Source organism: Leptinotarsa decemlineata, unplaced genomic scaffold, assembly GCF_025532065.1.
Source record: "Leptinotarsa decemlineata unplaced genomic scaffold, Ldec_3_MD MMD2_tig00026361_RagTag_RagTag, whole genome shotgun sequence".
Lineage (NCBI taxonomy): Eukaryota > Metazoa > Arthropoda > Insecta > Coleoptera > Chrysomelidae > Leptinotarsa > Leptinotarsa decemlineata.
Genome location: NW_027412704.1, coordinates 3924279 through 3943512, shown reverse-complemented (window position 1 = coordinate 3943512; position 19234 = coordinate 3924279). Strand labels below are relative to the sequence as shown.

The 19234-nt window shown below is 35.8% G+C and overlaps 1 protein-coding gene across 1 annotated transcript in view; it reads right to left on the bottom strand.

The window, feature by feature from the left end:
* Positions 1–496: 496 nt before the first annotated feature.
* Positions 497–19234, bottom strand: part of LOC111502885 (A disintegrin and metalloproteinase with thrombospondin motifs 2) — a 48633-nt gene continuing 29895 nt past the window's right edge. The window contains 8 exon segments of the mRNA XM_023157049.2: positions 497–859; positions 1051–1309; positions 1791–2056; positions 3838–4094; positions 6617–6749; positions 7398–7519; positions 10538–10722; positions 18394–18563. Of these exon segments, the coding sequence (XP_023012817.2) occupies positions 542–859; positions 1051–1309; positions 1791–2056; positions 3838–4094; positions 6617–6749; positions 7398–7519; positions 10538–10722; positions 18394–18563 (1710 nt within the window). The 3' untranslated portion in view covers positions 497–541.

Here is a 19234-nt window from a genome sequence, read left to right as displayed (position 1 = left end):
CTAAATTCAATATTACAATTTGAAATTGCACATGTGACATGACTTACGCTGGAATTGATTGATTGATTCTTTTTACTTTTTCGTACTAGACGCCATCGATGTTATCAAATTCGATTCTTATACCATCTATCAACACACAAAAAGTTGAACCAAACCCTCTCTCTCTCTCTTCCTCTCTCTCTCTCTCTCTTATACTGGCTTTTGCTTCCGTTCAGGTGCAATCCCTTTCATCGCGGCGAGAGCTTTTAGACACAGAATAGTACTAATAAAGCACATAATCTGGTCGAATGCGCCTGAGAAGAGAACAATGACCATACAGTATTAGAGGTAGAGAAAGCACAGTACATTTTGACAAAACGAAAGCGAATCGAAAAAACACCAGGGTTTTTATGCATCTTTAATAACTGTAATGGATTGTCAAAACTGAATCTGTTAAAAAACTTTAGTCTATGACCAAAGTTTTTTGAAAAATGAGATGAAAAATAAGAAGCAATGTATAAGTATTTTTCTTGTAAAATTTTAATTAAGTCAAATAGATATATTATAATGCGAAAGAGTTACTGACAGAATCATTTTCTGAAACCACAATACTATTGCAGGATTTACAACAGACTCTCCTGAACCCTCCCACTTTGCAGAATCTGTGAAGGAGATCGAAAGCGCAGTACTCCGACTCGTCTTTGTGGCACTTCTTTCTTCTTCTCCCTCTGCAAAGCAGGTTGGAGCTTCTCGTGTAGTTTCCAAAGCAGGAACGCTTTTGTGGAGGGGGCGTTGGACCGCAGGTGAAGAAGGTTTCGTCTTCAGGAGGCGGACAGTGCGAGGATCTCGTCTGGATTCCGTTACCACAAGATGTAGAACACTGCGAAAATGATTGCATGTCGTGAAATGCGTGATACATTATATATTATCCAGTTTCAATGATCATCTCAGTCTAAACAGAAGCAAATATTTCAACTACAGTTAACTGAATCAATATTTAAAAACACTTTTTGGTTTAGAGAAGAATGATCGATGATTACATTTTTAGATGAATTTTATTAGCTAAATCACCTGTGACCATTCGCCAAATGTCCAGTAGGAGAAACAAGGCTTTCTGTTACAAGGTCTCACTGTAGATGGTTTTGATCGGGAACATCTGTTAGGATTTACCATGTATCTCCACGGATTAGTAACGGTCCCATTGAATTGGAGCAGTACTGTGGTGACAATTGATTTCGGGACACAGTATATCTCTCTGTGCTGCATTCCGAGGGTACCACAAGTTGTGCTGCATGGTTCCCATTCACCTGATATCCATTCAAAAGTGCAACTAAAAAAAAAGTGTATTTTTGGAACTGTTGTATTTTAAGCTACAATTTTCGAAGCTACAATGTATTACACGAAAGAACCACAAGATGTATTCAACAGCTTCCACTCCTTATGTCCACACAAAATGGTGTCAGGATTTTCCATTGATATTATTCAACAAATTGATATTTATTTGTAGTGCACATAGGAATGTGTGATACTGATTCATGTACTGATTCTCAAAGCGAATGATGATTCTGTATCGAAACCGATACAACTGGTAGTTTTTTCAATAAGAGAAAGAACTTCTTCTATCCCTGAATTTAGCAGCGCCATCTTCCGGTAATAGTCCCTTCAAATAGTTTTATGAATATAATTCAAAACTTTCTAAAATTATTCCGATACCCATGTTGAATTTTGAAATATGATACGACAAATTGCATCCTTTACAAATTTTTTGCCTCTATTCCCCAAAGTTTTCTATGATCAGGTTATGTACTAACCCGAAAGCATTGCATTTTTGAGTTTCTTGCTTAGGTTTCTGCATCAATGAACAGTATGACCTTTTGACGATTTTTCCTAGTTTTTCATCCCAACAGGCTGATGTTCTCTGACGCCTGCCTCCTCCACAGCTTGTGGAGCATGGCCCCCATCCTCCGAGTATCCACACGAACCGTCTTGAAGGTACCACATGATCCTTATGAATGCTATATTCCGTACTGTAGGAAATATTAATCCCTGCTCTGATTTCCTTTTTTGGTACTATCGCCTACAACAAAAGAATGCGGTTATTGAATTGTGCTTCATTGCAGAACGACAACAAAACGAAAATAATGTTTTAATGACACCGAGAGTCGAATTAGATCTCTTATTGAAATCTTTGAAATTCTTTTACAATAGTCCTTATGTCCTGAAACAACATTTTGAATTTCAATTTGTACAAAGTAAAGACTTTGATCTAAATGTTCTCATACACTACGAAGAATATCCGATAGTTATTCATCAGCACTCGTACCTCATTTTGCATACTTTTATCTTTGGTTATAGTTATGAAACTGAAAGCCGTGTCGGCGGAAGCTCAGCTACTGGTAGTGTCTCCCAAACCAGAAGGATCGAAGAAAAGTCAGACTAAGAAGAAAACCTCACCCTGCGGAACTTCCGATAACCTTCGCCTGTTGTACGAGGTAACTGCAAAGGAGGTTTAATCCAGTGATGTGATGCGATCCGAACCGAAGGAGGAATGATAGCTGAGCCTTCTTAGGTATGACTAATGAATAACAGATGACTTCTCAGAGTACTAAGCAGGGGGCAAGAGAGATGTGGATAATCCTTTCCCCACTTACTCGTTGAATTCATGTAGAATGCGGAGAAAGAACAAACCAAATTGAGGAGCGCTCCTTACAAAATATGACTGACCCCAAGACTCAAGTGGACTAGCAAAGACAAACGTTGGAAAAAACAGCTCCGTCAAAACATTAACTGTGGAATTGGTAAATGTTGGACAGCAACATTGAGGTCTGTCAGGAGATCGAGAAAAATTACTGATGAGACATCTGTAGAAGGGGCCAAAAAGAGATATAAAGAGAACATAAAAACTCTACCCCAGGGAAAAGGAAAAAAGCCCAGGAGCTCCAAGCAGGGTGAGGTTCGCGGTTACTGAAGGACGACGTTTGAAGGACACTCTGAGTCAGGAACAAGCTGACCTGATTTAAGAGAGATTGGAACTGTGAATTGGACAACACTGCCTCAGGCAGTCATATCAACCTCCAGTTCAAAAGAACTTTATTTAGTTCGAGGATCATATCCAGGAATGACCTGTGCTAATGATGAAACAAAAAGATGACTTAGGGAAAGCATCGGATCCCTGGGGGAGGAGCTGGACTTGACCGTGGTCGAAGCCAAAAAATATCCAAAGAGACCGAAGGTTCTGGTTTTCATACCAAGCCAAAAAGATGAGAAGGAATGATACTTACAGATATAGTAGGAGTTGAAATTGAGGTTACTTCTTCAGAACTACTTTGGAAGATGTGGAACATAAAGAGAGACATATAATTGTCGAAAGGAGAAGTTTTGTGGCAGAATTTGTGAACAAATGTATAATAGGTCAGAGGAACATACCAGTGGATACCTAACAGAAGCGAATGGACTTAGGCCAACAAGCAATTTTTGGACATTATTGCTTCAGGGAGTGCTCTTAACATCGCTTGCATCCGACATTGATAGATGCCTAGACGAGCAATCATAAAAAAACATAATGTTGTCACTAACATTAACAACTTGACTATCGATGGTACAAACTATTTCCCTTTTCGGATGGTAGGGCCCAACTTAGAACTAGAATAACGCAAATATCCTTCTTCAAACCCCCTTATTCGTCCACATCAAGATATTAGGCCATCAAGATATTGCAATGCATGCCTGGTTCAGCCTAGTACTATTGATTAGACCTGATTAGTTGATTAGATTAGTTGTCCTGCAGTGAAAGCTGTGGTGAAAGACAGAGGATGAACCTCCTTCGGCAGTCGATGTTGAATAATAAATATTTCTCACCAGTATGACCATCTCGTTGAAAAGCGGCCCTTTCGCCCATATGGTGTGTTTGTTGTTGAACTTCTTGTAAGAAAATTTCGTTCCTTCCAAAATTTTTGTATGCACGACAGTGTTCGGTATGGTGACAGTATATTTTTTCTTCTTGCGATTCTTCAGTATCAATGCTAGGACAGGATTGTCTGAATGGTACATAGTTACGTTGATTTCCACTTTTATCTCTCTGGACATTTTCGGTAGGATAGCAACGCGGCTGGATTCTGTAAATAGAAAGCTCAGTTGTAGGCCGAGGGTTGAATCGGGTCAGAGATATTAAGCGGATAAATTCCTGTTCTTTGACGTTTCATTTGGCAGACCAAATTCGTTGGGTCTTAGATAATAATAAAAATAATAATAATAATGTCTTTTATTTACCAAGGTAAAAAAGAAAGTACATAAACGAAAATTCAATGAGTTTGGTCAAATCGTGGAGCAGAATTCAGGAGACAAGCGTGTGCAACACGCCGAATCCTACTTTTCCATTCAACTCCTTTACAATATATAAAACTTAAAAGTATTCATCGAACATATGATGTACAAAAAATTATAGTACCTATGTAGTAAAAGAGAGAGAGAAAAAAAATGAAAGGAATAAAAGACTGAATGACTTGAATTTTGCATTTTATGCGAGACTTGTCATATTAATACCATCTACTCCAGTTGCATTAGTTTTCAAGTAATTTACAGATACGGGGATAAGTTGTTATTATAAAACTCAATAAGTTCTTTGTTGTCATTATTGAAATTTGGGACACTGTTTACAAAATGGGAGTTGATCTGATTGGCGTCATTCAAATTTTCTGGGAATGCAACGTAAGGTTTTCTGCTTGTAACATTCAGGTTTCTCAGCTCTTTCCATAGTTGCTTCTGGTCTTTATTGGCACAAACACGGTTGAAATAAACTTTGTTTTCATGATTTATAGAAGTGTTGGTAAAGTTTCGGAGATTTTTATAATAACGAAAATTATCCTTTGATTTAGTTTGCTTGTATTTCAGTTTGGCTTTGTCTCTGAGGTTCATTAATTTTCTGAGATTATCGTTCAACCATGGAGAAGGTGCTTTTGTTAATTTCACTAACCGCATTGGGGCATGACGATCAATTACTGTTATGATAGATACTCAAGATAATACTCTTTATTGACCAAACGACCATGTAATTAGCCAACAGTTGAAAACCTCCAACAGGGTTAACTAAGTGTGTTAAAAAAGTTATAAAGGTTCTTATAACTACAGAGTTACAATTTGAGAAGATGAATGACAAAGATTTATTATAATAAAATAAAATGAAAAAACTATACCAGAAAATTGAAAATTCCTCATGAAAAATTGAGATTCAGTTTCAACAATGTATTCTAGGGAATCAAAATTGATATCACACAAATTTGAAATTGAATTGAAATTATTGCAGATGTTAAAGATAGGTGACTTTTTGTACTTCTAGTTCTAAAATGAGGCACACAAAAATTCATAAGAGATAACACCTCCATAGCATCCACATTGTGGTGCAGTAATTTATATAGAAAAATTATTTCAGCAAGTTTTCTGCGTAATTCAAGACTTTCAATATTGAATGTTATGGTAAGAGATTCATATGGAATACCTCTATCTGGATAGATACCATTAGATTTGAAGTGAATAAACTTCAGGAATCAAAGTTGAATTTTTCCATTTGATGTATTATAGCAATTTTAGGCTACATAAAGAGTAATTAGAGCAGGTATATTTGAAAAAATCTACAATTGCAAACTATAAAGCCATAAACTCTCATCTTACTTTCGATCTAATGTGGTCGGAAACAGACAAATTTTGATCAAAATAAACGCTAAGATCTCTAATTGAGTTACTGCGTAACAGCGAAATTGTATCTACATAATAATTTTACTCGACGACTGACATTTTCCTACTCTAAGACACTACTTCACATTAGAATGTCGTGAGATATAGTTTGTTACTTCATACCAAGTCTGGATATTGTTTAACTGTCGTTGCAATGTATTACAATCTTCGATAGCTTCGTCAGGTAAATATATTTTTAAATCATCTGCAAAACCTATTACTGAGGTCAGTAATAAATGATAAGAATAGAAGGGATCCGAGATGTGAACCCTGTGACCGTGACACAAGAACTTCTGCTGCAAAGCGCTACGGTAATTGAAGAAAACACTGAGCAGATTTTGGATGACACTCAAAATCATCCTGTACGCACTAAAATCATGTTGAAAATGAATAAGTTGTTCAAGATCATACTTTGTTAACATTTATGCAACTGAGTGTATCAATTTGTCAAACTGTTCATTATTGTTCCACCTTCGTATATAACTTATCTGTACCCAATTAATTTATTATATTGAGTTTTTATAACTCTATGATGAATATAAAATGCATGAAAATGTAAAGGATTTTGTAACAGAAGCCAACATTTTCTAGAAGAGTTTGTGATACATATTGAATTTAAGAAAAGTTCGCCTTCGCCAAATATTAGGAACAGAACAAACATCGAAATCAGTGCATTCACCAAATATTGAGAAAACCTGAGCCTTCGCCAAATAACACAAACATACCATTCGCCAATTGCTAGATGCATGACATCCGCCAAATATTAGAATAGTGCTGCTCGCCAAATATTGAAAATTGAGCATTCGCCAAATAATAGAAATCTGGCATTCGCCAAATATTAGACACGAAACATTCGCCAATATTCAGTGGTTGAACGCCTTTTCTGGGAGGCAAATGTATCCCTTACCCCGTCTCAGTTTCCTATCAAAAGACACCTTCATCTCCAAACAGTCTGAATTATTTCCACCACAGATTCCGCATCTATCTCTTCTTAGGGTCGAATGCAGAATCGCGTCGCAGCCCACAATCTGACACGCTCCCTGAAAAGGTAATCAGATGATTTTCCGGATGGGTGAACCTAAATTGGGAAATATATTTAGATGCATATTTATCAGCATGACTGCCGTTGTGACATAACCTCGGTTTTATTCGTTTGATAGAAATATTCATGAATTGGAATAGAAAGTGGAAACCGAGTCAATGTTATTTCATCGAAAAGAGACTGAAATGTTCATACACACAAATAATTGTTTTACTCCGAAAGGTATTCATCTATTCTAATGCATAAATAGTGGGAAATAATAGGAAAAAGTAAAAAAGAAAAAATTATAATTCAATTGAAACTTTTTATGGCAATGTTCGGACTTTGCACAGAAATGCAAAGCAACCGAATTTATATACAGGGCATTGTTTTTGAAGGACATCTGCAACTGTATTGTCATTTTTTTGTATATTAGGCTCGTCTACCAAATAAAAAAAAATCATGCAATAGTTCTTTTGAGTCGATGAAAACTCAGTTTTACATGTACAAAGTAAGTGTTTGAGAACTCTTAACACGTGTGGCAATTTTGTGAACATTTCATAGTGGAAAGCTTACATTGAATTGATTCTATTTTTTTTTTGTTTTCAAAAATAGACTATCGAATACAGGAATTTCAATAATACAGTCAATATAGATGTTGACATACCTGAACACAAATATTGTCTTGATTTTCGTAAGAACATGGAGTCCCATCAATCAGATTTTCATCGCTGATGTACAACTCCTTTCTTTCAGCATTCACACAGATGAACTTGCATTTCTTTGCATCTGTAAATGAAACAAGTCTCGGAGAGAGTTACTATGTGTCACTTTTCATTGAGAAACATTTCTGTCTGTATACAAGGTGTAACTGAATAAGTGTAAAACATTTAAGGAGGATATTCCTCATCGAAAAAAAGAATTGAAACCAAAAAGACACTTAGCCAGTAATTCATTTGGTTCACCCCATGGTTGTAAGGGGTGGAAAACGCAACCTCTAAAATTTATTTCAGTACAAAACGTCAGGTTGATTTCAATATTGTAACTTCTTCAGTGCTTGTGAAAAAAATTGTTATCCAAATTTTATGTACCCCCTTTAAGGGGCTGTATCTTAACAAGGGATGCTCCAATGAAGTTTCTTTATATGAAAGATCCTATCTTTTTTTCGATGAGGAATCACCTCTTTGAATGTTTTACACTTATTCAGTTACACTCTGTATATCAGTACCAGGTTATCATTTCTTATTTTATGAATACAGCCAACTTACTGAATGAAAATTAATAACTCTATTGATGATAATAATTATATAATTTACAAAATACGTTTTATTGGGGATGCGTTTCGCTATACGGCGACTTCATCAGTTGTACGAGTACATGAGTGTCTTTTTTATAACAGAGGGTGAATACAAAACTTGATGAAATAAATGATTAATTCTGGTAAAAAAAACAGATCTTGAAATAAACGATAGCATTACAATATTACTTCTAGGAAGACAAGTAATTTATAGTTATGTTGAGTTTCGGCATTTTATATTATACCCTCTATACTGAAAATCATACAATAAACGATATTAATGAGTTTTAATATGGATTTTAATCAAGTAATGAGAAGAAATGAAGATTAAACAATTTGATCTTCCTCTTGAAGATGATTACTTGGCGATCGAAACACGTGTCGAATTGTTAAAATAACGGTTTGGTGTTGTAAAAAACTCCAATAACATTCGTCATGCTTAATATTTTTATTTCTCATCAAGTTACGGGTTAGTGTATTTTTACCAAAGTTTTTGTTGATAAATGAAAACTCATCGAGAACATTTAAAGGTCTTGTGGTATAAATTACGATGAAATTGAAGATCATTTCTGGAATTTTTATTTCACATTCTGACCTAGCATACTTCATTTGTTGATTATTTTTCTGCTCATGTTTTCAAATCTATGTTTGTATGTTGATTTTTTCCCAATGTAAACGTATATTTTCATTACGAGTTCAAGGGTTTTACATTGTAATATCTACTTTGTCTACAAGAAGTGAATTACCTGTCTTCATGACGATAAAATATACAGTGCATTTCTTTAATTCCCCCCCTTTTATTTTTTGAACGGGTCAAAAATTGAAATTTGGGATAATATTCCTAATTGTTACACCAATTAACTGAAGATGACCCTGATCGAAGAAGAGAATTCTGCGAATCATGACTTATCTCCACAAAATTTGTTTGTGACGAATGTATTTTTTTTAAACGACAATGTTCACAGACAAAATTGACGTTATTGGAGTGACACCAACCCTCACGTTTTCCGAAAAACACATACCCAATATCCAGAAAACATTAACGTTTGGGCAGGAATATTGGGAAACCATATTGTAGGACCTCTATATATTGATCAAAATTCAATAGGGGAACTGTACTTGAATATGCTGGAAACTACTGTTGTCCCTCTACCACTGAAATTGTCGAAGCGAATCCTAATGAATTCGATATGGATATTATATTCCAACAAAATGGAGCACCACCACATCACTAGAGACAAGTAAGAAACTATTTGGATACTACTTTTCCCGGTAGTTGGATTAGCCGCCGAGGTCCTACAGAATGGCCAGCCCTCTCGCCAGATTTGACAACTCTGGACTTTTTTTATGGGACTATTTGAAGCAAAAGGTGTACGAAACTGAACCTGCTTCAATATTGGATATACGGCAGAGAATAATGAATATTTGTAGAGATACTGACGTTACTGTGTTCGAAAATGTTCGGCTTGAAATATCGGATAGGCTGTTCATATTTCAAGAAATTCAAGGCAGTCATTTCGAGCATCTAATGAACTGACCTCAAGCTTATAACATCAAATTATGTAGTCAAATGTCACTGTATTCAGGAAATTCATTAAAGTTCCGCCATTTTGTAGTAGTTGAAGATATTGACATTATATTCTAGGGTTGTGAAGCATTTGTCAGGAGCTTTATGAAAGATGGCTCACAGTCGCCATCTTGAAAGTTTCATCTGTCAATTTTACTTCAAAATAAAGTATTCATGCATTCATTTCAACATCCCAAATTTCAATTTTTTGAGTTGATCCGTTCGAAGAATAAAAAGGAGGAGGGGAATTAAAGAAATGCACTGTATATGATATGAGAGATTGAGTCTCCTAAATGAATTTTCGATAACTGTTCTTTGTATGTTGATTTCATTTACATCATCTGTATTCAAATTCTCCATACAGTCATTGTTCACTGTGGTTCTGGAGTTGAATCTGGCCATTATTACGCATTGATCAAAGACAAAACGGACTAGTTTGACGATAGTCGTGTCACTAAGTGTTCTGGCGATGTCTTGAATTTATTGGAGCCTCTGGAGACACCCTACATTTTATTTAACGAAAGAGAAGACGTTGGAAGATCAAGATCTACAGATGATGTGGTGCTGCAGGTTTTTTCGGGTTTTCCCGCAGTTGAAAAAGCAAATGCGCTACTGGAATCAATAAAGTCGTCCCGGAGCGCCAATTAATTTTCGTTGTTTTATAATTTCATGATTTGTATTCTGTCTTCGTTAATATGTTTTTCATATTCATATTCATAAGCAGCTGAAAAAGCAAATGCGCCACTGTAATCAATGAAGTCGCCCCGGAGCGCTAATTAATTTTTGTTGTTTCATAATTTGTACTACTTTCTTCTTTAATATGTTTTCCATTATAATAATTGCGGTAATCATAAAAACTTCCAAAGCGGAAAAAACCTCCAAACCCAGCCCGACGGAGTGGAAGTTTTCATTATTAACTGTACCCTCAGAATTAATTTCGTACTTTCATCGCTCTCATATGGAAGCCACGTGAAGTTCATCTCTCGTTTACCATCCAAATCGAAAAGCTTAGGCAGTTGTTTGCATTGCTGAGCTCTCATGTCAACAAGTGGTTCCTGACAATCGGTTTTCCTGCAAATACGCCATTCCTCGGGTTTGCCTTCGCAAGGTTTGCCTCCATACGAGGGTCTGTGAAAATAATATCGTGTGTCAATAAAAGAAGAGGTTTCGTTATGCAAGAAAAGCGAACGGTCTTTTGAACGACCATTGGAAAATCTCCATGTTAGTCAAGGTTTTAAATAACTGAAATATGAGTCGGGTTAATTCAGTTTGATATTTGAGTGGAATTATGGGTGGAAGTTTCCTGAAGTACGTGAATGTAAAATGATAACCCATTTGTATGGTTTGATGTCATGTGCTTTTGTAACTCCATATATAAATCAATATTCATTTTACTGTGTCGTGGTATACAGGGTGTCAATTTGAAAACTTCCCACACACAATATCTTCCTTCCAGTAAACAATATGAGGAATCGAAAGAACGGCTTAATTTTATTGTATTTTATTTTAAGGACTATTTGTAGTCCTCGCAGTTCAACCCCCTAGGGGGGTAAATGTTACCCTTGGAATTTTAAATGGGAAGGGGGTCAAGTCGCAGATCATTTTGATTGGCGTTTAATTCTGCTTCTAATAGTACTCTGACTTATCATTTTTTGATGAGCATTTTCCGAAAAATAGTGTTCTGAACAAACAGAAGTAATTATTAGTACGCCTATACCATGGTTTGAGAGAGAGAGAGAGAGAGAAAGAGAGGTATACGTTTAATGTCATAAGAAATACATCTTGTCGACAAACATTTTTCTGCAAAAAAAATAACTATGAATATTAATAAATTGTTAAGTGAATATATAAATGTACTAATATACACAAATGAGCACATACACGAACAGTATCATTTGTTAAAGTGTAATCTTGTACATGTACATACATATACAGACATATACAGGCTGATTCACGGTGGATGGCACATTAGACGTTTCTGGTGAACCAGAAAACGGATCACTTTGAAAATTTAATGGAGGGCATATTCGGACATTCTCTAGCCAACTAAAATATTTTCGACAATGCGGTGTTGCCGCTTCTATTAGAAAGCAGTAGCAACTTTGATTTTTCAAATGGAACACTCTGTATATAATATTATTTTTGGAATCTCCAACAATTGCCCGACAACTTTTCTTGATATTTCCCTATACCTATCTGTTACCGTTTTCGAAATAAAAATTAATTTCAATTTTTTTCTTCGAAAATCATGACTTCTAAAAATGCCGATATCTTTTAGTTAAGAAGTACTATGATATCGAAATTTGGTTTGAAGTTAGGTGATACTTGGACACTTCCCACACGTCAGACTAATCTCCGTTACTTCAATACAGGGTGGTAAAAAAATACAGTTTTTTCGTTTGCTTGAAAAAGTTGCTGAAATTTGATTATTTTAAATGGAACACCCTGTATATTATTGAAAATTCGGAAAGCTGCTGAAATTTGCTTCCTTTCTATGTATATCATACCTATACCTAACTAGTCAAGTTTCGGACTTGTTATACATTTTCACTCCATTATATATAATAATAATAATAATAATAATAATGATAATAATAATAATAATAACTTTATCCGTCTTTTCGATCATTTACATGATATAAGACGTCATAAATAAAAATATAAAAATTATATAAAACAATGATAACGGTCCACAGTATAACATAGATCGGAGACTTGAAACAGGTACTTAACTATATACATATATAAAAAATGAAACAAACACACATACACATGATGAAAAAAATGCAGTGAAAGCAATAATCATGATAACAGTGTATTCCGTTCTAAGAATTCTTCTACCCTATAATATCCCTTATTAGTTAATAGCTCCTTTATTTGTTTTTTAAATGGTATAATATGCAAATCTTTAATATCTTGAGGCAACGTATTGAATAATATTATGCCATTATATGCAAGTAATTCCTTGAATGTCGATGTTTTATGATTTGGGATAGTTAATAAATGTCTATTTCGTGTTGCATAGTTATGAACTATTGATTCATCTCTCAGATTGGATACATAATTTTTCACATGAAGCAGAGCTTTATATATATAGATACATAGTAACGTTGGCATCTTGTTCTTGCAGAAAGCAGGTCTACAGCTATTCCTGGGTGCAATATTAAAGATAGTTCTAATTATTCTTTTTTGAACAATAAAAACAAGTTTTGCCCCCACAGAAGAACCCCACATTAATACATTTTGAGCCATATGTGAGTATGCCAATGAATAGTAAATTGAGTTCTTGATTTGACTACTTGTCCGGATAGGAATCTTTAATTGGCTAGCTTGTCTAGTATTATTGTGGTGAGGCGGAGAAGTAAAGGTATCTTTGTTCTTGTGTATAAGGCATGCTGATTGAAGAATAAACAATGAAGTCACAATTAAAATTCCATGCATTAAAAACAGTGGCTTACAAGGATCATTCCACTTTGCTCTACAGAGATATCGTACCGCACTTTTTCGTAATATGAAAATAGATTGAAACAGCTGTTTACTGCATATACCCTAAAATGCTATGCCATACCTTAAGTGAGAGTCTATGAGGGCATAACAAAACATTTTTTACTGCGTGAAATCTTAGTTCACCACAAAAGTGTGGTATCATCTGCAAAAATGGTGAAACTACCAGAAATACATACAGTAGCCAGGTCATTTACATATAGTAAAAAAAGTATGGGTCCTAAGATCGATCCTTGGGGTACTTCTGCTTTCACGTTCTTTGTACTTGAGCAACTATTGGTTTTAACAAACTGTCTACGTCCTGTAAGGTAGGATTCAAATCATTTCAGGCAGTTTCCAGCAATTCCATAATGATGTAGTTTCCGCAGCAGTATTCTGTGGTTAATACAATCAAATGCTTTTGGTAGTATTGTGCATACGGTTGTACCTGTTGAAGCAGCTCAAATTTAAGTTTGGGAACATTTTATGCAGAGCTAACGAGCTCCTTACGATCAGTATCAGAGCAGATGGAAATGTCACGCGAGACTGTAAGAAAAGCATTGCAAATGCATACATTTCATCCTTATGAAATGCAGATTCTTCATCCTCCACGAGGATGATTATGATAGAAGAATAGAGTTTTGTAAAATCATGTCTTATCGAGTCACTAATCTTCTGTTAACCATCTATTTCTGCGATGAGTGCACGTTTTTTCAGAATGACGATGTTAATAGACACAATTGTCGCTATTAGAGAGTCGAAAACCCTCATATTTTTCAGGAAGGGTATACACAACACCCACAAAAAGTTGATGATTGGGTTGGTATTCTTGGAAATGCCAATATTGGTCCATTATTTCTGGAAGAAAACTTGACTGGCAATCTGTACTTCGAAATGCTTGAAGAGACTATAACTTATATCTCACGAGCTAAAAATTCAAATGGATACAGAAGATAATAATGAACTTTTGCAGGAGGATCTGTTATATTTCCAGCAGGATGGTGCTCCACCTCCTTATTTTCTTCCCGTCCGACAGTGGTTAAACGAGAGATTTCCGGATAGATGGATTGGCAGAAGGGGAGCAGTTGAATGGCATCCGAGATCACCGTATTCAACTCCCTTTGATTTCTTTCTTTGGGGGCATATTAAATCCGTTGTTTATAAAACACAACCTTCTGATATTGAAGAACTTAGTCAACCTCTTTGGAGTTTGAACCACGATGGCTACAAACATTCTTTGAAAGTGCCCCCCTTGACCTATTATTTCGATTCCTCATATTATTTACTGGAAGGAAAATATTGGGAGTGGGAAGTTTTCAAATTAACACCCTGTATACTGATCGATAGAGAATTTTATACCCTATACATTGATGCTATTCTTTTTGTCTAAACGTTCATTGTAAACAACTCAATATAAGTTGCCATAAATTCAGAAGGGACAAGAGAGTTATCACCATAAGATGGTGGTGGATATTAACAATCGAAACGTCGTGAGGTAACTCGATTTCAAGTGGATCAATGATCAATTTTTTAGAAAATAGAAGGCCAAATCTCTGACATTCGATATTTCCTAAATAGTTTTCAGTATCTACCCCAAATTAGTTTTTGAGCTTTGCTGAATTACTTCTCAGGTTAGGTTAGGTTAGGTTAGTATTTCAGTGTGAAAAATGAAATTTGGATCCTAACATTGAAAATCATTAATGAGTTTTCAATTCATGGCACACTTCGTTAGCTCAACTGAATCTGAATGTTATTCTTGAAGTTTAATAAGTTTTGTGTGAGAATAATTGGAGATAATGAAGGTCGGAGAAATCGATGCGAACCGTTAACTAATAATTCAGGATATCCATTTTCGAGTTATTTGGCTTCCCCAAAGTTTATTAGTTGTTTCTGAGAAACTTTCTTGATTAAAATTATGTTTAGTTTGTGGGACTCTAAGTCAAACTCGAAGACCTCTCCCTTCTTACAATCTCCTATTAAATGAGCTTTCATCGAAAACAAGAACAGGTTTAAAATTTCCGAACTGTATATTTTCACTCAGTGGAAATTGAAATTGATGGTAAATACGGAGCTCTAGTTCGTTCCACCGTTTTCCATCTTTTCAAAAATGAAGTTGATGACGAAATCTAATGTGACTTTTTTACGTGTCCTTCTTTTCTTTTCAATTATAGCATTTGTTCGTTGACAATGTCGTAGTGTTCACATATCATTATTTGTTTATTTTTGTTATTGTTCCTCAATAAACATTGTATGTTTCTTGGGATCGATAAACGTTAGTGTGGAATTAAAAAAAATGAAATCAGTTCAAAACTGAACAAAACAACGCCAACAAATGTTTCTGAACACAAACAAGAACAACATAAGAATAGAAATAAACAGTGAGATGATCTGGCCCGATATTTATATATAAGGTCTTTCATTAAGTGCTTCCTATCTTTGAATTTAAGATATCTTCGAAATATTTAATTCGTTTGAGAGACCTATTGATGCTACTATGTGTGTAATAAAACCTCTTTCAAATGTCCGTCATCAAATGTGCACCCGAAACGTCAATTTTTCCATAACTCTGGTACATAAATCAGGCTGAATTTGACCGATGGAATGGGTTATGTTGGCTTCGAGGACCACTGTGGTCTGTGGCTTATTCGTATACACCTGCGACTTGAGAAAACTCGTCAAGAAAAAGTCTAACGGGGTCAAATCGTATGATCTCAGTGGCCATATCACATAACCTACACGTGAGATGACCATGTCCTCAAATCTGTCGTGCAGAATATCCTTTGCGTCATGAGCTGTGTGGCACGTAGCACAATCCTGTTGGAAAGTGTTCAGAGCATCCAATTCAGGCCAATCATCGACCTTCAGTGCTCGCGTTGACAGTGATGGCCTGGTCACCATCGTTCTCAAAGAAATACGGATCGATGAAGCTGCCAGCTCAAAATCCACAACAAACAGTGACTTTTTCGGGATGCATGGGGTCACTTACTCTTATCGCCACGTAAACATAGTTCAGCCCCTATTGAAAGACCCTATACTATAGAAACCCGATGTGATTTTTCTTTATTTTTATTGAGTAATAGTCATTTGTATACAAACGAACAAATCGCTGATATTTTGGCTGCATGAAAAAGCATAGAAGAGCGTCTGTATATTTTTTATACATCTGAGACTTAGGTAAAAGTGGGGCCACTCTTATCGCCACGTAAACATAGTTCAGCCCCTATTGAAATACCCTATAATATCGAAACTCGATCTGATTTCCTCTATTCTTATTCAGTGATAGTCATTTGTATACAAATAAACAACTCGCTGATATTTTGGCTGCATGAAAAAGCATAGAAGAGCGTCTCTATATTTTTTCTTTATCTGAGACTCAGGTGAAAGTGGGGCCACTCTTATCGCCACGTAAACATAGTTCAGCTCCTATTGAAAGACCCTATACTATCGAACCTCGATCTGATTTCCTCTATTCTTATTCAGTGATAGTCATTTGTATACAAATGAACAACTCGCTGATATTTTGGCTGCATGAAAAAGCATAGAAGAGCGTCTGTATATTTTTTATACATCTGAGACTTAGGTAAAAGTGGGGCCACTCTTATCGCCACGTAAACATAGTTCAGCTCCTATTGAAAGACCCTATACTATCGAAACTCGATCTGATTTCCTCTATTCTTATTCAGTGATAGTCATTTGTATACAAATGAACAACTCGCTGATATTTTGGCTGCATAAAGAAGTAAAGAAGAGAATCTCTATATTGTTTCTTCATCTGAGACTCAGGTAGAGGTGGGGCCACCCTTATCGCCACGTAAACATAGTTCAGCCCCTATTGAAAGACCCTATACTATAGAAACTCGATCTGATTTTTCTTTATTTTTATTGAGTAATAGTCATTTGTATACAAACGAATAAATCGCTGATATTTTGGCTGCATGAAAAAGCATAGAAGAGCGTCTCTATATTTTTTCTTCATCTGAGACTCAGGTGAAAGTGGGGCCACTCTTATCGCCATGTAAACATAGTTCAGCTCCTATTGAAAGACCCTATACTATCGAACCTCGATCTGATTTCCTCTATTCTTATTCAGTGATAGTCATTTGTATACAAATGAACAACTCGCTGATATTTTGGCTGCATGAAAAAGCATAGAAGAGCGTCTGTATATTTTTTATACATCTGAGACTTAGGTAAAAGTGGGGCCACTCTTATCGCCACGTAAACATAGTTCAGCCCCTATTGAAAGACCCTATAATATCGAATTTCGATCTGATTTTCTCTATTCTTATTCAGTGATAGTCATTTGTATACAAATGAACAACCGCTGATATTTTGGCTGCATGGAAAAGCGTAGAAGAGCGTCTCTATATTTTTTCTTCATCTGAGACTTAGGGAGAGGTGGGGCCACTTACTCTTATCGCCACGTAAACATAGTTCAGCCCCTATTGAAAGACCCTATACTATCGAACCTCGATCTGATTTCCTCTATTCTTATTCAGTGATAGTCATTTGTATACAAATGAACAACTCGCTGATATTTTGGCTGCATGAAAAAGCATAGAATAGCGTCTGTATATTTTTTATACATCTGAGACTTAGGTAAAAGTGGGGCCACTCTTATCGCCACGTAAACATAGTTCAGCCCCTATTGAAAGACCCTATAATATCGAATTTCGATCTGATTTCCTCTATTCTTATTCAGTGATAGTCATTTGTATACAAATGAACAACCGCTGATATTTTGGCTGCATGGAAAAGCGTAGAAGAGCGTCTCTATATTTTTTCTTCATCTGAGACTTAGGGAGAGGTGGGGCCACTTACTCTTATCGCCCCTATTGAAAGACCCTATACTATCGAAACTCGATCTGATTTTCTGTATTTTTATTTAGTGACAGTCATTTGTATACAAACGAACAACTCGCTGATATTTTGGCTGCATGAAAAAGCAAAGAAGAGCATCTTTATATTTCTTCTTCATCTGAGACTTAGGTAGAGGTGGGGCCACTCTTATCGTCACATAAACATACTTCGGTCCCTATTGAAAAACACTACACTATCGAAACTTGATCTGATTTCCTCTATTTTTATTTAGTGATAGTCATTTTTATACAAACGAACAACTCGCTGATATTTTGGCTGCATGAAAAAGCAAAGAAGAACATCCCCATATTTTTTCTTCCTCTGAGACTTAGGTAGAGGTGGGGCAACTTACTCTTATCGTCACGTAAACATAGTTCAGCCCTAGAATGAATCAATTCATCCCTCCAACTTTCCGAACAATTTAAAAATAAATCGAAAAATAATTGAATTTCTTACGGCGGATCGTTACATTCTCTGGATCTGAACTGAACTCCCGTTCCACAAGTCCGCGAACAAGCTCCCCAGGGCGTCCATTCGCCCCAGCTTCCGTCCTGAGGATTGAGAACGATCGGCACCCTCTCCACCCTTCGGTTGGCCAACTCCTCGCAGTATCCGTTTACACACCACTGCGAAACAATCGAACAATAATAATTCTACCCTATCGGGAAATGTCGGACATTAGGGAAAATCAATGGGAATCTGAAAGGAATTCGAATGCGGGATAATTTGGGGGAAGTTTGGTTTATTCGAGTTTCACGAAGTCGTTTGAAGCTATTATGGAACTCGAAACTATTTGCATTATGAACGCCTGGGTGAGAAAATGTCAATAGTAATCAACAGGGCGATCCTCAATTGACACAGACACGTAGAAGGCACTGGCATTGACATTGGAAAAAGTAACAATTGAAACAGTTTTCCTTCACGATTTTACAACTTTTCACATCCATCATAATACCTCTAGAATTTTCACAATGAATTGTATTTAAAAAGCGTTTCGCTGAAAAGTAGCTTCATCCGTTACTGTTGAATCAAATTACTCTACATTATTTTTTTTCTACACCCGTACTATAATAATACACTTATATGTCCAATACACTTATATCCATTATGATACAGATTTTTCATAACGATACAGTTTTTCAGTCAATGGAAACCCGTAAATAATAATAGTAATAAGAAGTGGGCTTTATTATTGACATACATTGTTCATAAAGAAGAAGTAGATACAAAAATCAATGAAAGGGCAAAGTTTAGCCGATGCTGTTTTACAACTTAACTTAGGGGATAGCATGTATTA